Here is a 24,274-nt window from a genome sequence, read left to right on the forward strand (position 1 = left end):
TCTCCCACAGCATTTACACTAATTCATTGGTACGAATTTCTCCATTAGCTTATTAAGTGAGATAAAGTGTTTGATAAAAGGAAATGGTGACATTTTACCTGGCCTCCTGTGAGCAAGCAACTGAGGACTAATGACATTGTCTCCTGGAATGATATATTCATAATGTATACCAGGGTTAGGCTGCTGATGAATCATCTAAAAAGAAAACCAGCATACATTGAGTTCTTCCACTTGTTATGTCACTAACACTTAAATATCAACTTGAACTGATCAGCTACATAACATTATTTATCACTGGTTGGGATAGAAGCAATGGTTAATGACTGTCTCCAAAAAATGCAAAAAGAAGAAAACACAAGTTACTGTTTGCAAAGAAGGATATGCAAGTTCCTGTGTTTGTAAATTGAGCTAGTTTTTGATGGCAGAGAAACTGTTTGTCTAAATCTTCTCTGAAAAACCTAAGACTGCCTTGCTTGGGCCAGGGTGTGCTGTGGGCTGTGCCAGCCATGGCCTCTCCCCTCAGCAAGGGGAGCAGCAGAGGCTCACTCCAGGCCTCAGCAGCAGAAGAGATGGTCCTAAGATCATCAAAACACTCTCAGATAGCAGGGATTTGACAGATGCCTGAGGAAACAAAAGCAAAGAAGAAACAAAGCAGAAAAACCAAACCACCACAACCCCTAGCCCTACACACGCAGCCTATTGCACTTTTACAGGTTCCCCAGAGGCTCAAGGAGACCCCTGCAGACAGCACACACTGCTCTGTGTCCATGGCAAAGCTGCTGCTCCTTCCAGCACCTGCAGCTCCCTCAGCACCCATGGAGCCCCAGCAACCCACCAGTTCAAACTGTGGCTGTCCTGCTGCCTCCCCAGGAGCAGTGCCCAGCAAGGATCAGGGAGCAGGTCCCAAAGGCCCATGGACCTGCTGCTGCAGCAGCTGAAGATCACCTGCAGCCCTCCTGCATCTTCCCACATTCATCTTCAACTGAACCAAGATGTCTTACAGCAAACCACAATTCCATCAATATGTTCTTTACGAAACACAGGCAGGAACCAGAAAGTTTTCTCCTTTAAATGTGAAAATGAAGCCCAGGGTTTTCAGAATGCTGCTGCACAAGCCCAGGTGAGCTGACATGAGCATGACTCTGACAGCCATTGTTACACTGGGTGTGCTGTTTAAACAGTTGGGCATAATAGGACCTGAGAAAGACACGACTTTAGCACAGCTTTAACACACTGTTAGCAGCACACTCCATTCCCAACTGAATTCTACTGCACTGCTGCTCTGAGCCTGAGCACACCCACACTACAAATGCAGGGGTGTCATGAGCTGATAGTTCCACTATTTTAGCTCTGACTACTTCAGTATTGCTTCTACTGACACATGTTCTAGCCTGAACTCTCTGTGGAGATTAGTCTGATAAAAGCCTCAGACTATACTCAAAGTACCCTTTAAAACCAAACCAAATCAAATCAGAACACAAAAAACCAAAAACCCAAACCAACAAGCCCACAAGCAAACATCAGAGCTACCTCTGGCTCTTTGGTTCTCACCAATGAATCTCATGGATTCTTGGACCTAGAAGTAAAATGTCCTGCTATCCTAATGGCCCAGTGACCCAGCAGAGGACAACTAATGCTTCAAGGCTTCACTAAATTTGTATCTATTAATACCAACTAGGGATTCAGACTTCTGTTTTAACTTATGTCAAAATCACTCTTTCATTGCCAAATATAATAGCTGTTCCCCTAAACGCTGTCCCCCAGAGAGTATTCACTTTTCTGAACCAGCTAATAATGCACTGCTTGCAGTATTTTTTTTTAAGGTTGGGTCCTTCCAATGTCACTTTCTTATCCAAAAAATACACCCTCTTTGTGGTCCTGAGAGAACCAAGAACTGTGAACTAACTTCAGCAGTAGAGTACACTTCCCCTTCCAGAGCCAGGACCCTGTTCTGTAGATAGTTCCAGGAACAACTTCCCAGTGGTTCCCATGTGATGGTTTTTCCATCATACTTCTCAAAACAACTGAAAGTCATATTTTAGACATAGCTTAACTGATGAGGTCCCTAATTAGCATACTGTTCCAGCTTTCCTGCAGGAAAATACTTGAAATGATAGAACACTTCTGCTTTGACTTAGTGGACCCAAGTCTTTGTAGCAATGTATACTTCACACTTGGACAGAACTTGCATCTCTTCTTGTTACTTATAACCTCCTGTACATCAGAAAGCTTTTCACTTTATATTTCAGAGAGGAAGAAAGACAGCATGATCTCAGAAAAATAGAACAGAAGCCATTTGGAGTTCTCATCTGCAAATCTCTTTATTTTTCTACACAGAGCATAGAGATCATGAGTATGGGTGAATGGAGAATTACATAACTCAGGCACTGTAAGTCTGAAAAAAGACATCTGTATCTGCTTGGTTACACATCTCAAACCTGGGAGAGAAGCTGTCATACTGAGCATTGATTTTCTTGCATCTAGCACTATTCACCTTTATCTTCCCACAGTATATTAAAAAAAGACTAAATGATCATTTTATACTGAATTGTAGCATTCCTCCTATCAAACCAAAACATCTCAGGTGAGAGTCCTATCAGCAGCCACAGAGCAAAGCTGGCAAAGCTACACCCATCATGGCAGCTTTCTTACACTCCCTAAGCCTAAACCAAAACATTACAATATCAAACATCAAAACAAACATCAAACAACATCAAAACTTAAGGCTTTTTTATGATATTACTTTGGAAATGTTTAATCCATTTCCTAACCCATTTCTCTCTGGGTCATTACATACTAGGCATTAATTGGCTGAACATAAAAACTCAAAGCCAAGCCTCAACTCACAAACCCTGTAACCTCACAAAAACACAAACATCTGAAAAACACAGAGTCTGCATTGCACAGTTTAAGAGAAAAATTGTTTATTTTTCCAGGTTTTTCCCAGTCATCCATTGCAATCAATTGGAAAAGAAGTTCGGATCTTGGACTTGATGATCTTAGAGGTCTTTTTCAACCTTAATGATTCTAGTGTTAGCATAATTATTACATTGCTTTATTAGACACCATATAGCAGATGGGAAGTAACTTTGCCAACATCTAACTTTTCCCAGCCTAGTAATCAGGGTAGTTACTATTAAGTTTTCTATGGAATTACCCAGCACATTCACTTTTCTACCTTGCACTGCACTCAAGGACAAAAAAGCCTATATGAAAGAATCATTTATTCCCTTAATTTATTTTTTTCAAGAAATTAATTTTACTGTGTGGGAGTGTATAATCTCAGAACACACCATTTATCTTGGAAGAAGTTGTAATCAATTCCAGGTTTTTTTTTTATTTCAATATGATGAACTAAAAACCCATCCCATCTAAAGTAAAAAGCTTTCTCAATATTTCTCCCTCTTAGAAACAATTTGTCTTCTGTCTTCCTTTCTCAAATAGCCATTATCTATGGTCTCCCATCACAGCTTCATAATAAAACTGCCCTGCTTCAAATCCTACGTTCTATAGGTTTATGGACTTGTTTCTTTTAAAGGAAACTGAGATGGTGAGAGGCCTTGTCTGGCTTAAGTATTTGCTTCTTCACTGTAAAATTAAACTATACCAAATTTGTTTCAATAGGAAAGTATCCAGAAAAAATCCAGTTCACAAAAGAAAAGCCTTGAACATTTGTATGCCTTATTTCTATTTTACTGAGTAAGTTCAATTGGTTTTACTGGATCAGTTAAGTCTGAGAGAAAAAGGCTTGATGAAGATTTCCTATGATCTGGAGCAAAACAGATACCACAGGAAACAAGTGTAAAACATCAAAACAAATATTTCAAAACTGCAGCAACAAAGCGTTGGTACTGAATACCATTTTACTGTTGTGTGTTAACCACAAACTGAACAATTTCTTTTCCATCAGGAAGAATAATTTAAATACTAACTCACATAGACATCAAGGACTTCATTGGTTGGCCCATCAGCCAGAAAGGACTCCCCTGCAGTGCTGGAGATCTCATTGGGGCGTCTGTAGGTGAACATTGTGCCCCCTCCTTCGTACCTGCCCGGCCTGTCAATGGCCCAGTTGCCGTTGATGATGGAGCGTCCCGAGCGGCTGCGCAGGGCTGCAGGGACACAAACACAAGCACTGGTCACAGGAGAGCCCCTTCCCACATGCAGGGACACAAACACAAGCACTGGTTACAGGAGAGCCCCTTCCCACATGCAGGGACACAACACAAGCACTGGTCACAGGAGAGCCCCTTCCCACACTGCTGCCCAGTCAGCTCCCAAAGCTGCACAGAACACTCTCGGGTATTCCTGATGCCAGAATATTAGTAGTTGTGGAGAAAAAAACTCAACAAATCAAACACAAACACATCTTAGAAAACTGTATCTCAACACTTCATATGTTTATGTTGTAGGAAAAGAAAGAAAAATCAAAGACAGCATGGAAATCTTTTTCAACAGTTTCTCCTAGGTGGCCACGTGACTCTCAGCCAGCCAGCAGCACACACAGCACACACGGATGCCAAGGAAGTGGTTTTCCTGCACTTTCTTCCCATTGCATGGACTAGTTTGTGATTTAGGCAGAACAAATCACAGAGTCAGATACAGAAAACCAGTGCATTGCACAATGTAGAAGGACCAAACAGTGTAGGAGCACATGAGTACCCTGAGTTGCCAAATGTTCCTGGTATCCTGTTATGATGCCCTTTGGCTGGTCCCTCCACTTCCTTTTCAGAACAAGTTTGTCAGAACATCTGCAGAGTCCTGACCTGCAGCACTGCTTGGAGCACTGAGCATTCTGAAAATGCTCTGTAGGATCCCTTGCATAAAGAAAGTTACTTGCAAATCAGATACTAGCCAAGGATTGATAAAATATGGATTCAATGTCCCGCTGGGCAGTGCCTTCCCTTTGTTATTATGGGCTAGTCACTGGTTTGGTGACATAGGAGCCTCTGTTCCTCCTCATTCCTATTTTCTTTATCTATCTATGTTACTATAATTTTAGTCCTTAAGGTCAGAAACTCCTGCCACATATATGCTTAATTTCTGCAATATTACAGTTGCATTATTTTATATATATATATAGGCTGAAACCCTATCAGACATTGCTTAAGTACACAGGAATGACACAACCCTTTCTCTAAAGGCTCCACTCATAGATTTTCAATTTTATTACAAAAGAATTTTCTTTTAAATAAAAGCTTTAAAAGAGACAACAAAATCTAGTAATACCCTTGGCTGTATTTTGCTTGGTAATTTACTTTTTAAAATCCAAATTCAAGATATGAGCTTTGAACTTAAAAAAAAATTTAGGGTCAAGGAGCCAGTTATTCCAATTTGTTTCTTCTTCACCCTGTCTCAACAACAGTATACTCAGTTAAAATGCTCTCAACATTATACACAACTATTTATGCTACTAGGAAAAACTTACATGCATTGCCTAAATGATGGGAAATTAAATTTATGCTACTAATTCCAAAGTAATACACATTAGAGACAAAACTCTTATTTTTTGTACATATTCCAGACATCTGAATTAACTTAATTAATCAACAGAAGCAGTCTTTGTGCTTTGCTGCAGGACTCAGAACAGAATGTCCCATGAGAAGGGACAGTGACACTCCCTTGTCTTGCTAGGTTGTAAAATTCAAAATCTTTTGACTTGGAGGGGTTGCTGCTGACTACCCAACTATTTATAATTTGCTTAATATTGATGAAATATTTTTATAAGAGCAAAAATGTCAATGAATTTAATGGCTTTGGATCTGACCCTGTAAATGTAATCACACATTTTGAACTTATATTTTACTTAATGCTACATGTTTATTTTCCCAAGAGCTGCCATACATCCACTTGCTTCCTAGGTCTCATTTACTGACATGCCAACAAAACAATCTCTATACTGTGGACATTACTTGAAAAATATTTTATACAACAACAGCCATGTAAATGGCTTCATCATTCCTCATATTGTGCTGAGAGGAAAAATTACAGCTCAAAAATATTGCACACAGGCTAAACAGGAAATCCAGTCACATTATTTTCTATTTATATGCTATTCACACTTTTTTACTTTTTAATTCAAACAACTATGGATTAAAAACTTCTGCAAAACTTGTTGGAGACTGATTTTACATTGGTTTATTAATGTGGAACACTTCCTTAACTTTATGATCTGAGTATTTTTTCTTAAATTGATGCTAAACAAATAAGATAAATGAATCATCAAGAGCTCAAAAAAAAAAGAGAGCTGGCTAAGATTGTTATTAATAATGAAGCTGTAGAAAGATGGCTGTCTGAAAAACTGAATGCACATTAAACTTTCATTTCAAATCCATCATATGACACATTTGAAAGAGGCCTCTCCGTAAAAAGGGAAAATGTGCCTCTTTTATGTTTTGATCACTCTGCATCCACCACCTCAAGTCTGCCCCCTGAAGAATTTTTATGGTGCTAATATTTTTAGCCAAAGCATGAAAGATTATGAGAAGCTTTACCATAAAGTCCTCATGAGGAATTCCTCATAAATGCTGTAGCCCATTTAATCTATCTTTCATCTTGGAAATGGCTTTTAACTAAAACTGTGTTGTTTACAGTGGCCTTCAATAATATTTTGCATTATGTGATATGGAGTATTTCAGGACCCAGAGTGATATGGAGTATTTCTGGATACAATTCTGATTAACTTCTCCATATTAGCAGTTTGTTATCTATTTTAAGGTGTCTTGCTGAATGACTCCTATTTTTCTAACCATATCTGAAGAGAAATATTTTAGCTGTGGGTGTAGTACCTCACTATTTGCAGTACGTTTTCACCCAAAATAGGCACAGTACCAATAATGAAATGAAACTTCTTAAATCTGGCAAAGCACTAACATGCAGAGCAATACAATATATTTTTCTGTCCTAAGGCTTTTCTGTCTGGGAGAACAGTGTCCTAAGTCCTACTTAATTGCTTTACAAGCCCTATTAAGGCTGCAGGCAGACAGAACTGAAGTTCTTTCCCATACACATGAAGTGTCTCCCATTTGTCCTGACCCACAGAATGGAGCAGGGAGCAGTTCCCCTCTCTGGGAACAGCCTTGCAGCTGTGGCCAGTGGGAATCCAGGGCAGGGCCTGGCTGCTGGACTCAACTGCAAATGTCCCACTGGTGATTTAATCCAGGGAACCTGCACAAGCTGCAGATGCACTCAAGGTACAAGTCAAAGACTGAAAAGACAGCATAAAATGTTCTTTGATAAAGGTCCTCAACAAAGGCACCTCCAACAGGGGAGTGGGTGACATGGATGGGGCTCTCTCTCTCTGCAATTGCTTTGCAGCTGCCAATCAAAACCAAAGCATCTTACAGGCAAAGTGCAGCAACTATCTTATTTTTACACCACAAGCAAAATATTTACTTGACATATCACATTTGAAGCATTTCCCTATTTTATTTTAACAAGCTTTTAAAGATTTAATCCTGTTGCTGTTAAGTCAAGAATGTCTTGGCCATACTAGCTTTCTATAGAAACACCACTTTCCCAGCCCCTTTAAAGAAAGTGCCCAGACACAGCTGCAGTAAATAGTCAAGACTACTTCTGAGTAACCACTTTGATGAAAGAAGTGAAAGAAACATTCAACTTCTCCTGTTTATCTTTCCTGCACAAAAATACATGATATGGAGCTTTCAGAGACAAATCTAAAATATTCACATACTGCATTATAAAAATCAGTGCAGGGTGATGCTCTTGTACAACTAAACCCCACAGACAGCCTTTGGTGACATCTCCTGGGAGGTAAGTCAGTTGGCTTCATGGTACAAACCATGAGGAATGCAACAGGAAGAGAAACTTGGAAGGGAAGGGCTTGTTGGAAAAGTGCAGCAAATGGAAAAGTCCAGAAAGTGGAAAAGTGCAGCAAATGCACTGAGCTGGCCTTTAACTCTGAGCAGCCATACCCCAGCCTGCTGACCAGAGCAACTCCTACAACCAGTGGCTACTTCTGAATGCATTCCATCTTGCAAGACTGACAGGCATGAAGGCAGGCTGAGTTATGTGATACTGAATAATTTTTTAGAATTTTTTTGAGTTTTTTTTTTTAAAGTCTGAAATTGTCTTCAAGTCCTTTTGGAGAAGAGAATTTTGGTTGTCCAGCTTTCTATACAATTACACCATAATATAGACCCCTATTCTTACATAGATTACTTATTTTTTATTACATATATTAATAAATTACTTATTTTTTTACCTAGAAGAAACTTTAAAATCTGCTTTTTAGAAATACAACAAACATCTTTGCTTACAGCTTTGAGTAGCTTGGACATTTGCTTATTTTGTAATGGTACTGCTGAATTTATCCATGAACTGAGTAGTTGTCATAACATTGCAAATAAATATGACACATAGTATTTATTGCTAGCATTAGCATTCAAGCAATTGCTTGAATATTTTTATAGTAGGCATTAGATAAAAGTACCAGATTCCCAACACTATTAAAAGGAAATTATAATTCAAGTATATTGTTATTTCCAAGGAAAGGTTTGCACAGTTTTCTTTCTTATCTGAAATATTAACAGCAGAACTTCAGGTCAACAGCATATTCCTGCTCAATAAGTTATTCAGATATTCTCCTTAGGGAGTTATCACACAGAGAAATCCTGCTTCAAAGGGGAATAAATTTCAAACAGTGAATTTCATTAAACCAATTTTGCCAAGTTTGTCCTGAGGTCCCACTTTGGCAGGTTTTACCCTCCACCATGACAGTGTCAAAAAAAGCAAGTACAAGCGATTCCTATTCTGCTGCCTTTGGTCTAATTTAGTGTTTTAGTTTTAGTTTTGAGAATGCAGACATCTTTTGGGTGCATTTCCTAATGATCATGAGAACAGCAAATCCCACTATCACTTTTAAAATATTCCAGGGGTTTTTTTTACCTGCAAAAAGAAAATACTGTTTATTTGCTTAAACACAATTATTTTGCAGTTAATCACTGCAAACAGAAATGCTCCTTTTCCACACTGCAGCAAACAGTCATTTTCCATTTCAGAGGATGCAAACTATTGCTGAACTACTGCTTCCCCAACTCCCTCAGAGAGAAGCCCCCATATCTCTCAGTTGTGCCTGTTCCTTTTTGTGTTTGACTCCAAAAGCCCTGCTGATGCATCAGCTCAAGGAAAATGCTGGGGCAGCAAAGCAGAACAGACAATGAACTACTGATGCTAATAAATATTATAGGCTTTGAGAAAAAAGCCAGATTTGCCCTATAGCTGTACAGTCTGTTCAGGCCCAGACACTACAGCAGGTTTGAAGTCTCCATGGCTTCAGTAAAATCTCCAAAGGAAGAGCAGGATCAATCTGCATGGTACCAAATCTTGAGCCTCTGTCAGAGGAGGATGCAGGATTTCCCCATGTTTTTTAGCAGTTTTCCCTGATAGGTATTAGTAACAGCCCATGAAACAAAACCACATTAAGTAGTCTGGGCTTCCTCTTCTGTCTTTTTGGTGAGATGAGAAGCAAAATTTGAGAAACCCCCTCTCTGATTACAGCATTCTCACACTGTGACTGCTGAGACCTTGGCACACGAGGTACTGCAAAATATACACACAGATATATGACCTGACACGTGCAAAATGTGATAATTTGGTATTTATTGTGCCTCCATGTCACTGCTGCTCTCCCACACACCATCCTCAACCCCAGTGGGAAGCAATGTGCAACACAGACCTTTGGAAAACCCATTTAAACAGTAGTGTTACTCAGGCAAGGAATGTTCTGCATCCTATTAGCCAGCTGCTACACTGAGACTGCAAACCTGTGTCTGTGTACAGCCTGGAGCTCTGGAAATGGGGAGCTCACAAAGTAGATTTGATGATGCAAGTAAAAACATTCATCAAAGCAGAATTTCAGCATTTTGTTAATTCTTGCACTGCAAGGCATAAGCACTTCTTATGAATGGCATCTTGGGTTTAATTTTCAGTTTTCTTCCTATTACTGTTTCCCTTCTTTAAAATTGCTCTAATAAATGCCTTTTCCCATTTTCCAAGCAGGTGCTCTTGAGTGATTGATGACTTTTAATATTATTATTCCTAAGTACAAAACAAATAACACTTAGATGATTTCAAGGCTTTCCATGGGGAGTAAGTTATGCCTAGGCAGTAATTCTGAATGTTCAGATATGGCTCTAAATAGCAGAGAATTAGGGAACACTACAAAGTATGCTTACCCAGATCATATCATTAGTTTCTAAAAGCATTTATTGGAGGCCATACTAACATTTACCAAGAAAGTAAATGAAGGAATAAGAGGAAACAACAGAGATGAAGTCAACCTTTAGGCTAGCGCTATGTTTATGAGGTCTCTAGCACAAAACCAAAACTGCCTAGGCCTCTTTAACAAGACAGGCTTTATGAAAGTCAGGGAAGTGTGAAGGCATTAATGGTCTGTGCTGTTCATGACATATGCAAATATTGGCACTATATCTCAATAACCACCACAATTAAATAGGCAACACCCCAGCTTTTCATCACGGGTGCTTCAATTCTTACTTTGTTATCAAAGTATGGACTGCAGTGAGCAAAGAACTCCTGTTAGAAATGCCATCACTCCTGAACAATTCCTGCATTTTATCAGTCATCTATTACAGCCCCCTATACTGGGGGGGAAGTACAAGCCAAGCTATCAGAAGGCCAGCACAACATTTGTTGAAGGTAAGAATCATTCCAACAAAATCTGAAAATGAGCAGATTCCATTACTCTGTGAATGACCTAACCTAAAAGGATTTACTCAATTAATATACACAATGACAGCACATGATAAGAATGATGAACTTCCCGTTTATTTTTACCTGGCCATTCTCTGTAATTATATATCTCAAATACATTTTATTAATTACTATTAAAATAATCTATAAAAACCTCTCTCTCTCATAACTTGAAGAAAAATTTCCCTTGAGTTGAAGGGGTAGCAGTGGTTGACTAAATTCCCAACTCCACTAAAGTATATGCAAATTTCCTGCTGTTCAGTTGTATGTAATTTTACTGTTGCCATGAAAATACTGAAGAAGTACAGAAGGACAAAAATAGACTGAGAGGAATTAAATATGAAGAGAAGGACAACACTGAGCCCCAGAGAACCAGAGTGAGAATCATACATGTCTTGTATCTGCAACTATGTTGAATGTACAGCCCATTGCATATCTACTATTTTGTTTTGGGAAATGCAGCACTTCAAAGGGAACTCCTGTCGTTCAGAAGACTCTAGAAATTAATCAGTAGAGTCTAACTCAAAATTGTGGGCTTTTTTTAATACAGAAATTCAAAATCTCTTTTCCCACTCTTACTTATACATTCTTAATTTCTTTCTGTAAAGAAGGCAGGACATAACTGAGGTTACAATTTCTAAGTGGCAGTGTCAGAACTTCAGCTCTTATAGGGCATAATTAGAATTTTTGTCTAAGCCCAGTGAAAAAGCAGGGCTTGAATTCTTAGCAAGGTATTTCCTACCCTATGTCAGTAACTTCAGGAAATAGTCTCCAATGGCAATAGCTGTAAATCAAGGATTTAGAAATAACAAACAACATTCAGGACTGGTAGTCTCCAACAGGGATACATTTCCAGTGTAGCATGTGATATTTTAGCCATGCAGCTCCAGCTGAACCTGCAGATGATAGGATTTGTCTTAGTTACATTATTTCAGTAAGAATCTGGTTCTTGTATTTCAGGACTTGATTGGACTGGCTGCTAATGGCTCTGAACATGATAGCTGAGCCTTCTGGCACAGTTCAACTGCATATTAGTGAACCCAGCACAGAAACTCAGCACACATTTGGCAAAAGTCCTTTGGGTAGATAAATGCAATTGAATTATCTTCTAATCTAGACACTACTTCAGTCAGAAGGGCCAGATAAGTGAAATGCACATGTGTAAATACCCCACTTTTTTCTCCAGCTGGCATAACAAAAAGTGTTTTGTACCTCCTTGCACTCCTGTCAACTGCCAATTGGAATAATTGTATGACAGCTAAGCTAAACCAGCAGATTGTGACATGTCTACAGAAAAGACCACTCTATCTCACAAGAATTAAAAGCTGAAGTAGAAACTGCTTCTTTTGTTTGCTAAACAGCTTTTGTTCCTTGCTATGAAAAACTGGAGCTAATGAATACTCCTAAGCTGTTTTGAATTTCAAGTGGAATTTCTCAAGAATTTTGGATGTTCTGTGTGGTGAAGTTAAACACTGTAACTCAAGACACACAGACTGAGCTGCAGAGCACTGCAGGGTCCCCTGGCTTAGACATGAGTTGCTCTGGCCCAGGGTCTGACACTGCTGCCTTCTGGAGGCCTCTCATACCTCCTGGCTGGTTTCAGGCTGGGCTGACACAGACACTGAATCCCAGCTACATCAGGTCTCAGTGAATGCTGACCCTGGCATGGAGGAGAATCTGAAATGGTTTTCCTGTCCTGGCAGGAGCCACCAGGGTGTTGGGGCCAGGCAGCCACGGGCCCAGCAGGGCAGGCAAAGCTTGGACCAGGGGAGATCAGGGCACAGAGACTTGAGAGCAGAGACCTGACTGTGGGGGGAGAAGATGGGCTTTGATTAATTTAGTGACCTTTAGGGTAAGAATACAGGTCCTTTGATTAATTCAGTGCCCATTACAGTAAGGATACAGCCACAGACTAAAGCAGACTGCCCATACCCAGCCCTAAAAAATCACCCAGCTCTTCACTCATTCTTTCTTTCAATAAAAGCTGACAACAGCATGTAAACTTTAGTCTTTCACTTAAAACAACAATCACTCATTACAGACCCTCTGGAGTATTTGGCTCCTAGTGAAGAAAAATGACACAGACACTTGTGAGAGGCTGTCTCCATTTACCTGAGTACACTCTGCCAAAAGAGGAAATCTAGCACAATAAGCTGGGTGGTCAGAGGAAAGCTGGAAGTACAGCACTGCTATCACTTTCTCAGGCATTATCTTCTGGCTATAAAGGCTTGAAGCAGTATCACTCATGTTATTGTTTATGTCAGTTCACACATTTAAATACAAAAAAGATGTTCTGGGACGGAACTGATTTGATATTTATTTGACAAAGCCATCAAACCACGTGAAACACACAACTGATACATGGAGGGAAGCCCAGAAATCTATAGACATGACAAAACAAGAAATCATCACATTTTATTGATGGCTTTTATAGCTCCAAAACTAACAAAGAATACGACTGAAATATTTTACAAAAAGTAGCACAGGATCATTCCAAATACAGAGAGCATTTCAGAGTGTCACATCTCATTCTACTGCTGTTCTTTATTCCCAAGCTACCTACTAAGCTAATGAAAAAAAAAATTCTCTGATCAAACTACTCACAGAAACACAGGAAAAAAATATGGGTTTGCAAGGTGTGAGTCTAAGCTCAGATCATTAGATAACTCTGGCTAATTAATGGCAGCATTTTGTCTGCAGCACAGATGAAACAATGCAGTCCAGATTCCAAATAGACAATAGAAGAAAATTAGTTAAGTATAACTATAACTTAGTACAAACTATGTGGTTATTTTGCCATCAGGAACCGAATTTAAGTTTTTTCAAGCATATGTGGGAAAGAATTATTAATAAAAAGAAAGTTTCTCTCTTCTTTTAGCAACAAGTAACTTATTTTCTTCCCCCCTACGGTGTGCAAGCAGATCACTTGCAAACAGTTCTGCAGACAGCTGCCCCTAATTCTCAAGTTTGATCTTCTAGACCTCCTGCATCAGTCCCACAGGTCTCCTGATCAATACACTGTACAGGACTGTTATATACATTGGTCTCAAATTATAGAACCTGACTGAAATTAATTTATTGTTCTGAACATTAAATATTCAACATTTCAGAAGAAAGTTTCTAGTATCTCCTTAGAAAAAAAATCCTTGTCTTTCTGTCTTTGATTAAGTCTTATTAAAATTTTATATGCTCTATCTTCTCCCTTTAATAGGATATTTCCAGTACCACCTTTTCAGAACCATAAAAAAGTGATTAAATACAGCCCTAATTTTTGCTGAAACCAAAATTCGTACACTCTATAATCTATTTTTTCTGCATTTGAGACAGCATTTTTCACACTGTTTACATTAATAGTGAATTTAATTTTTGGTGAAAGTACATCCAGCACACGTAGTCTCATACTCAGCTGGGAACATTTTTCCATGTTTGAGATAAATAAGCAAGTCTTTTTATGAATGCTGTCCATGAGTGAAGAGCCTTTTAAATATCCACCCTCCCAAAGTAATTTAAACTAGTTTCCTGTTATAAACACAAACTAATCAATTACTGCAATGTAACATGTTACACATGTCTAGGAAATATTTGATGCTATTGAAAGTTAGCACAGACTCTTAACCAATGGTACAAAGTCTTCAACTTTACATAACCTATTTTAATACAACTCAAGCAAAACCAGGAGTTTTATCAGGGAGAGGGTAAATAGAAAGAAATCCACCTTTTCAATCCAGTTTTTTGTGGACTAGACCATGATGACTGCCATAATTTCAAGTGGTTCCACTCCCAGGCCACTGCCAAGTCACAATTCAAGCCCTGATGTTTCTGTGCTTGTTGTACGGCAGGGACAGGACCCCAGAGAGCCCCTCCCAAAGCCTAACACATGAACAGGGCAGGCTGCCCCTCCTTGGGGGGCTCAGCTGTTTATGTGCACACCCTGGGATCCTGGGGGAAGGCCATGGCTTGGGGAAACTGCTTTGCTGCAGTTTCTGTAATATCTGCTGAACAACTGAGCGTGGCCTTTGCTTAATTACAGCTGTTACACTGGCAGCACACACTGCAGCCTCCACCTCCTGCTCCTGACTAAGGAAACACTGAAATGGTCTCACTGCTGACCACACAACCAAGAAAAGCCTTTGGAAAGAAAAAAGGCAAACAGAATCAACTGTATAAACTTCAGAAAGGCTTTGGGATCCTTTAGAGGTTAGACATGTAGAATGCAACTGGTCTGTGCACAGCACAGTAGGCTGGGAGCAACTGCCAAGGCTTGCAGAGCTTGGGTAGGTATTATATAACAAAAAGCAACTGAACTGCAGATACAATCACTCCATAAAGCTGCTGAGTCACCTACATTTAAAAAAATGTACAAGGTAAGTTTGAACAAATTAACTGAACCAGAAAGTCTGTATCAAAGACTATTACCAATCCAAGTAACCAGCAATCCCCAGATACTTCCTTGATGATTTTATATAGAGATAAATCCAGGTTAAAATATTAACTAGCATTTAAAAAGATGTATTGGTAGAGTGAGTCTTCATTTGAATGAGTTTTGGTATTTCCCTTTATACTGCCTTTCACTTAGCATCTTCTTTCCTTTACTTCCTCCAACATTTTCTTCTCCATTTACCTTTTTTGTTTGTTTCTATATTAGCTGCCTAAAAAAAAATCTAACCTAAAGCCCAAACCCTGTCCACCTCATCCAGAGCCATAAGCAGCTGACCCAACAATGTCTCTTCCATTCAAGCCAGCAAAATCATCACATGCATCTGTATTGAGATTCTCTTCTGCTCAAAGAACCTGCCAAAACACAACCCCAAACCAACCCAAATGCCTAAAAATAAACAAAAAAGGCAACAAAAGGGTTCAATTCCTTTCTCAAATACAAATGTAAGCACACTGTTTCTTTCCACTGCTAAAGCATCATGAAGAGAAAGACTGCAGGGCTTTGTAACACCATTTTCAATTACCATCCTGAATAGATGGCTGCTGGTGCCACAGCAAACTGAGCTCAGTGTTAACACACAGGCACAAGGCTTCTTCATCACTCTCAGCCAGGAGCAGGGCAGGGAGCTCAGCACTTCATCCAGCAACCAATGCTGGAAACAGCCTAAGAGCTTCAAGGCACTGATCAATAATGGTTTCTAATGCTTACTTAAGCAGAGTAGGAACAATAAAGCAGCAGAAAAAGGGGAACACATAACTGAATTAAATTTGTAAAGAATGAAGACCTTCTATGCCTATTGCACAAAACCAGGAGTTTTTAATTGTTGTTTGCACACACAAACAAAGAGACCAAAGAGCCACCACCACCTCCACGTTAAAACCTGTCCAAACCCCAGGATTACTGCTGCACTTTGAGGGGTGCCCTCTGCCACCCTGTTTGCCAATGACCAAAAAGGGCAGCATGTTACTGCAGGCTCACCTTTATGCAACATACCAAACTTAGCAGATCATGAATTTATCAAGAGCTCTTCTCCCATCCCTGAGGCTCATTTCTGCCTACACTAAATAGGAAGATGCTACAAACCTGACAGAGTGCAAGTAACACTGCTCAATTTAAATTGGCAGATTGAAATGCTACTCATAGTCTAACATGGTATTTATCAGTCTTTTAATCAATCACTGTTTCAATGTTTCCAAGTTCCCAACCCATTCAATTAACAACTATTTTACTTCCAAATTAAACATCATGCCTATATTATCTTAGAAAACCATAAATTCTAACAAAAATATCTGACCATGAACTGACAATGTGAACTAGATATTAAAGGTCTTTCTGGACAATACTGACATGCATTTATTCCAAGTCAAATGAGTTTCAACACTGCACATTTTTTCATTTATAATCCTATCAAAAATCCACACAGCAATTTCAGCAGTTAACAGCATTTCCTGATTAAATTCAGTAAAGACAGAAACAAACCTCACCCTAAATACCAAAATACAAAATGGTTCCCTTTACTTACTGTCAGATAGTTTAGGATAATGGTCATTTGAGAGATAAAGGAATTTTCAGTAATCCAGTGGAGAGATAAAATATTTTCCATTTCCATACTAAGTTATATCCACAAATACCAATAACTTTATTTTGTTTTGTTTTTCTTTTCAATTTACTTAACATGTCTTTCTCTTGACTGTCACACAAAATCTATTCCATCTGTTTCCAAGTGCATCTTCACTTTAGGTAGTACTCCCATTCTGATGACTAGGTTTTAGAGGTCCTTATTCACATCAGGTCTTACTCTACACTGCTTTGCTTCCCAAGCAAGGAGCCAGGCCCTTCAGCTGGCCTGTGGCAGCCCAGGCCCAAGGGAATCAATGGTACCATTGTAATTTGGGAGCTGCAGGATCTGCCCCTGCCTGTTTAACAGCAGCTTTCTTACATCCACAAGCACAAATGCATAAAAGTCTGCTCAAAGTTCACAAGTAGTTTTAATTTTCATGCCCTGCTTTTCAAACACTTTTAAAGTTATTTGGGCAGTTGAAAAACAAAACAAAAGAAAACAAAACATTTTTTCCAGCTAGGCTGCAGAAATGCTCAGTACAGTAGGAGTGCCTGATGGGCACTTCCAGGCTGCTCCTTACCCTGCTCACAGGATCATGAGGATCCAATTAATTAATGTCAGAAAAACACTTTGAAGATAAGAAGGACTTTCTGTGATGATTTTCTCAAAGAACCAAGGAGCTTTTGTTTCAAAAGCCAAATTCTGGATGGAGGCATGAAATACAAACCCATACACTGGTGGATTTCAGCAGAAAACACCACTGAGAGAAGGTAGAGGAGGGCAGCATTGCACAGCAAGAAGTTTTAGTCACTGTTCCCACTTTCCCTCTGGAACTACTCAGCATGCTGAATGGATTTTAAGCCCTAAACAGCTACACTGCTATTTATGATTAATTTTAAGAGGCAGTGTCTTGAAATACTTCTGGAATATCTTAATGATCTACTGAAGTCTGGGAGCCTTTCAAAGACCAGGAAACCTGGGCAGCTCTGCTTCTGCTCAGGGGCACTGTGAATGCTGAAGCATGCAGGAGATGAAAGCTCTGGCCTGTTACTGCATTCCCTCAGAAGATCATTTCTAGTCCATGGATATGGACTCTGAAAGCTGGATCATCATGCCAGCCAGGAGGTTCTAAATAAACATTTCATTCCATTCCATCATTTCTGCTGGGGATGCCAACAAGCAGCACCTTTGGTTGCACCTCACTTTCATCTCTGATTTGAAACCCAGTGCTTTGGAAAAGATGTCTGTAATTTATCAGATGTACAATATGCCAAAACAGACCCGGACTTCACTAACTCAGACCAATTACACACATTACTATTAACATTAAACATTTGGTTGAAAAACCTGATTTAGAGAGTGTGGTTTTAAGGCTTTAAGTTGTCAGAGTCAGCACTTATGCAGACCTAGTGAATTCCACTGTTCCATTATTCTGCACAATTAGTGAGAGAAGTTTTCCCCTTGCAAGGGGTGGCACTGAACTGCCTTAGAGAGAAAGCAGATCCAGAGCTAAGAACTGCAACTCAGAAATTAAAGGTTTTTTCATGGTTTTCAAAGGAAGAAAGTCACAGGATGGTTGTTTTATACTGGAGGAGGGAAGAAAAAGCCCAGTTAGGTGGGGATGCAGAACAGATACCAGTTCTTGATAAAAACAAAATCCAACAGGAATTTGACTCCACATAAACAATGCTGTACCAATGTTAAGACCACAGCAAGAGATGACTCACATATGAGCATATGCCATAATCTGATCATATAAATTCACACTTGAGTGTTAATTCATTCTACCTCTAAGACAGGATGAAAATTCAAACATAGTAAATTAAAATTACACAATTCAACCAACTGGAAAGAAAACAGCATTAGTCCATTCCATTACTAATGACAGTAAGTTCATCAGGAAAATCTCAGGTGCATACACAAAATACACTAAGGAAACACTAAAAATTGTGTAACATCACTGTGTAATCAAGTCAGTGTGCTTTGTCACAATAGTCCTGTGTTCTAACATGCAGCACTCTGAGGTTTAGATTTTCACATCTTACAATCTGACAGACAGCTTATTAACACTTTCATACTAAGCAGAGTTGAGGGTCTCTACAGACTATTCCGAGCACCTACAGAATGAAGGCCACTGGAGATGCATAGAACTACTTTAAAAGGTTAGCTACATTCCAACATGCCTGATTTGGGTTAGACCTCATAGGTATCCTAACCACATTACCATTGTTTTCTGCTTGAAATGAGTGATGAAGCTAAAAGACTGAAAAAAGCCTTCATCAACTCACCTCCAGAAAAGTGTCACATTTCTATTGCTGCATTAGGGCTGATGCTGAAATCAAACACAAATGCTTATATCCCACTCCACACTCCCTGTCTCTTCCTCAACTTTTAGGTATATCCCAAGGCAGGAAAAAAATTATTCCGTTTGATTTCACCTTTGCTTCAACAATGTGTGCAGTGGAGATGCTAAAGACATAGCACAGATTTTTGGCATAAAGGAACACTCCCAAGGGCCACTGCCAAGACAAGTTAATTCAATGTTAATCTGAACACATTAATGGAATTTCCTATGTTTATCTTTATTAATTATACTATCTATAAGGTTCATGGCAATGTACTAAATTACAAGCATGTGACTCTCCTTCACAAACAGAGCAGAATAAAATTCTGTAGTTTTCCTTTGTAGTTCTCCAAAATCTGCACAACTGCTCAGAACTGAAGTCACACAAACAGGCATGGGGAAGGAATCCTCAGTTCATTCATAAAGCAGTGAACCTTTGCTTAAAGTAACTCACAAACTTTGAAGTTTCAATGCAAAATAGCTTTCCCTCTAATAAAGCTAACTGCTGGCAGAACAATAAACTAGGTCTGGTGCTCATTAGGACTCTATGAACAGTTTCAAAACAATCCACAACAACTCTTCTGAACTAGAGACTCAAAAGCTTCAGGGATGAGCTATGATGAGCTATTTAGTGAGGCAAGGGTTAGAGGAAAAATTGATTTCTCCCTGTATCGATAGAGAAAGTCAGAAGGCAGAACTTCTTAAGACACGTGCTTTTGTTTCAACAGACTTTTCTTCAGAAGTCTGCCTTGCTGAAAATGCAAAAGAAAATTTTGATGTTGAAAAGTTACAGCCTATTGACACAGATGCAGGACTACCATCATGCTTCACTGTCCTATTTTTTTTTTTCTTTTAAATTGGCAGAAGACAACTGAAAAAAGGTATTGTGTCCTCATAAAATTAAGCTCACACCAAACAAATTTCCATTACTTGGCCTTCCCCTGCATTAATTAGGCTTGGGGAAGGAAAGAAATTTTTTTTTGTCAGAACAATCAAAAAATCTGAGGAACTATCATTCTGAATATAGAACAACCTCTTCTAGTTTTGCCAGACACTTGAGAAAAATTAAATCCCCCCAGTCCTCTGCAATATAAACCTAAAAGAGAATGATGAAGTGTTATGATGGAAATTCAACAGTAAACTTTTAATTCCACTTATTGAAGGAATCCTAATTCTGCAGTCTGACTGAACATCAGCAGACACATCACACACTAAGGTGTTGTTGCCTTAGGTCCTTACAAGTAATTCAATGACTAGGTCCCATTTTATCTCACCAATAAATCACATCTCTTTTCCAAGTTTTCCAAAGCTCTGGTATGGCTTTTCATTTAAATGTCCCCATTCTTGGTTAAGAGTCCTTCTAACAGCTCTGCTCTTGATACTCCCTGAGGCTGGCCTGCCATGATTTCAATGGAGCTCCAGCACAAAATCCTCATGGGAAGCCCAGTTCAGGTGTTCCTTGCTCAGCACCCACAGGAGGCTGTTCAGGTGCCACACACACACCCTGAGTGAACATGTGCTGCCTCAGGGCCCTGTTCTTCTCTTCCACAGAAGAGCTGGAGTAGGGGAATGGACTGAAGGTGATGGACTAAGGAATAACCCAAACAACAACAGCTGCAGCTGGGCTGTTGTGCCTCTAAAACCCTTCCCCTGGCTCTTCATGGTTATCAGTGCTCAGCAGATCCTCACTTGTTCAGTCCTGGGGTCCCTAAGCCGTGTCTAAATGAGCCATGCAAGCTGGTAACCTTTGCCAGGTAGCTCATAAAAGCCAGCCCTCAATCTCACAGCAGACATTCACCTGACCCACATCTACCAACACACACCCAGCATTTTCAGAGTTACAGAAATTTGGTATGCAAAAAATGGAGTTATGACCATGGGGCAACTACAGCTGCCATGGGTACAAATATGAAAGGGAGACTGGGTCTGTAGTGCCTCTAAGCACCCAAATTCTTCTGACACAAAGTGTTTGAAATAATATTCAATAGAAAACAAAGACACTGGGCAAGCTAAGAAATAAAGGATAAAGTTTAATCTCCCTTGACTAACTTAATCATACAGTCTATAAATCAAGTTTTAAATCCCCATATATATTGTGTATTAGAAAGGACTTGGATTTCTTTTGGAATTTAATGCTGCAATATAAAAATATTCTCTGCAGATGAAATCTCTTTATTGGTTCCAACCATGAAGCCACTAATCATGTAGAATTTCTACTGGGTGATTATTTTACTAAAAGAGATTTTGAAAAGGGTAAAACCCAAAAATGTTGAAATTGAACAGTTCAAAGGGAAATAGGAGAAGGAACAGCAAAAAAAAGAGAAAGTTTCTTTTACAGAATCAAAGATGTAAGAACACATTCTATCTGCCTAGATCAAGGGATGCTTAAGGAACAAAGAAAGGTTTTTCTCAATCCAAAAGAGAATTTTGTTCAGAATAAAATAAGATTATGGAATCAAAGAATGCTGCACAGAAATATCTATGACAATTGAAACCAGGTTCTCAACCATTTTTTCTTAAGTTTTGTTATGTAGCAGTTGAACAACTATTTAAATTAGTAACAACTTCTCCTCTTGGCACGAAAGGGAAGAACTGTGTCTTCATGAGATTTGGGAATTTGCCTATGGATACTTTATGAATTTGGACTGATTCTGATCATTCTTTATGCACAACTAAGTCACAGAATAAAATTAATTTTGAATTAAAATTTGCAAGAAAAGGAGAACAGTATCATATTAGAACAATGACTACACCTTGCTAACAACTTTATAAAGTAATGTTTAGACTAGCTAAAATACAACTGAGCAACAGATTACATGTGAAGGATTTAATCAACTCCCAAAGCTAATAACTTCCAAAGAGTACATGAAATTTCCAACACAGTCCTGTCCTGGCCTTTATAGGGACAAAGGAAGAATGGAGTGAAAGCAGAGTCAGCTGCATTAGTTAGAGGAGAATTCATTTTACTGAGGATTGCCCAGTGTCATGAAATGCTCTCTCACCAAAAGGTGCCCCATTAGCACCCACTGCTCAGAGAGCTTAGGTATTTGAAGAAGCCTTGGACAAACAATGTGTTGATATTCCAAACACTCTGCACCCTTCAAGGGAGCATTTGCATGGAAACTGCTTGGTGGTTTGGTCATCAGCTAGAAGACAAAAATAATCTAAAGCTTTGAGATCTAAAAAGGTCCCATTAATTGGGTTCAGATTAATAAAAACTGTTCAAACAGGCCATCTCTTTCATGTTTTAATGCATCTTCTTTGAAATTTCTGCATTCAAGTTCCTTAGTTCTGTCCATAACTGGAAACAGAAGTCTAATCAAAACACTGTGAGAAAGGCTGAAATTAAAGATTTTGGGGTCTGACAAGAAGCAGGAAATACTGAAAATCTTGCAGTCAGTTCTCCAGAGGCTTCCATGCCAAGGGCGTTTGCAACAAGGGCGTGTTTTACAAGTCAAACTGAACAATCAGCCTTTCTGAGTTCCCTCTCACTATTTTGCATATTGCTCTTTATCATTTCCCTGCCTTTCAAGGCAATCTTTCCCTATTTAATGAGAAGGAAAAAACCATTCTTTTAATACAGAACTTTTGAAACCAACACCTCAGTGGGACTCATTGCTGCTGGCTGCTGTTCAGATGATGTATTTGCAGGGCAGACCATCAAAGCAACAGCAGGTTTCAGCTGCTGCTCTGTTGTAGCAAGTGTTGTTTTTATATGAACAATGCTTACAAACACATGGTAAAAGAATGCACCACCACTTCTGTCATATGATGACACAACTAGGAAATGAAAATGTGATTTTTATGGGTTCTAAAACCGGTCATGACCACTGCCACCAATGAGCAGGTATGAGCCAAAAAGCACAGCCAGCTGGAAAGAAACATCCATACTCTTCTTTAAGATGCAAAGGATAAAGGCCAAGGAGCCATGTAGCTGGAAAAACAGCAACATGGAGAATTCTCCTGGAGATTCAGACTAGGTGCAAAGTCATCAGCCTCCCAGGCAATGCACCTCTTGCTTAGCACCCCAGCACAGGGCTATCCCTCAGACCTCCTGCCCTCAGCAAACAAGAAGAAACTTATTTAAAGATTCTTAGTGAAAACACTGACCTACAGGCAAGTGACCTGCAGAGAACTGTTTTGTGAGACAGTGGTGGGAAGCTGGGACACACAAGTTAACCCAGCCATCAAGGCTTAACCTGAGGCCAGAGGAAAGAGTATTCTCCATCACCCAGAGGAACAGCAAAGTCTGTCTTTTTGAAATGTTTTTTAAGATTGGCCATTTAATATATAAAAATAAATAAACTAGCTTTTGAGAAAGTATTTCTTTTGTACGATTTCAAAACGTGCCTGGAACCCTACAGATCACTATACAGAGTATTAGATACCAGCTGGCTATTTAATGAAGCCAGAAGGGAAAAGGTCACCTTGGAATTTACTATAAGATAATCCTGCCAGAAATTCTAAATTGTAATTATTTAAGCAACAGCAGTAGTTGAAAAAATATATGGTCAGCAAAGAATAATGTCCTGGATATACTCTGTTCCAACTACAGGTCATTACACTAGGTAAGATGCTTGTGCAACTTGAATTCAGTGGAGCTGAATTCATTAGGATTGAATTCCATCCAAAGTCTTAACAGCATCAAGGGTTTTAGTAAGTGGTCATCCCAGCCAAGTAATACATGTTGGCTGTAGTAAGATGAACATTTATTTAGTGAAAGACACACTCCCTGCAGAAAATCAATTTGAAACCATTTTAAGGACAATAACTGAGAGGATATAGAAGTGTAAGTGTGTGTACAGGGAGAACTGGACATCCTAATAATGAAATACAGGTGAGAAATATTAGAAATGGAGCAATTACACATCTCTGTTTGTCCTGATATACTGTCTCCTATTGGTTTATAACCCTTTTGCATTAGAAGCAAACTTCTGCTGGTCTTAATTCTCCCTCCCAGCCTATCTATTCATACATTATCCACAGACACAGGAATACAACCACAAAGAGCAAGATCCAAGCTCAGGCTGATCCAAAACTTCTTGCCAGAATATGCTTCTAAGATTCCTGTCATCTCCAGGCATAAAGCAGAGACTCCTCACACCTCTCCACCATTGCCTTGAGCCCTTCACACAAAATATGGGAGCCAGACTGGCTATGGTAAAGGTAATTAACACTACTTAATGTCAGAGCAAAC

At 39.2% G+C, this 24,274-nt stretch overlaps 1 protein-coding gene across 1 annotated transcript in view; it reads right to left on the reverse strand.

Moving 5' to 3' along the window:
- The window catches only part of THSD4 (thrombospondin type 1 domain containing 4), a 213,842-nt gene that overhangs the window by 23,988 nt on the left and 165,580 nt on the right, over nucleotides 1-24,274 (reverse strand). The window contains exons 8-9 of the mRNA XM_054272475.1: nucleotides 3,937-4,112; nucleotides 99-195 (exon numbers count right to left, since the gene is read on the reverse strand). Coding sequence (XP_054128450.1) covers nucleotides 99-195; nucleotides 3,937-4,112 — 273 coding nt within the window. The remainder of the gene's footprint in view (nucleotides 1-98; nucleotides 196-3,936; nucleotides 4,113-24,274) is intronic.

Source organism: Melozone crissalis, unplaced genomic scaffold, assembly GCF_028551555.1.
Source record: "Melozone crissalis strain CALT ecotype California unplaced genomic scaffold, PUWL_Pcris_2 ptg000014l_1, whole genome shotgun sequence".
NCBI classification, from domain to species: domain Eukaryota; kingdom Metazoa; phylum Chordata; class Aves; order Passeriformes; family Passerellidae; genus Melozone; species Melozone crissalis.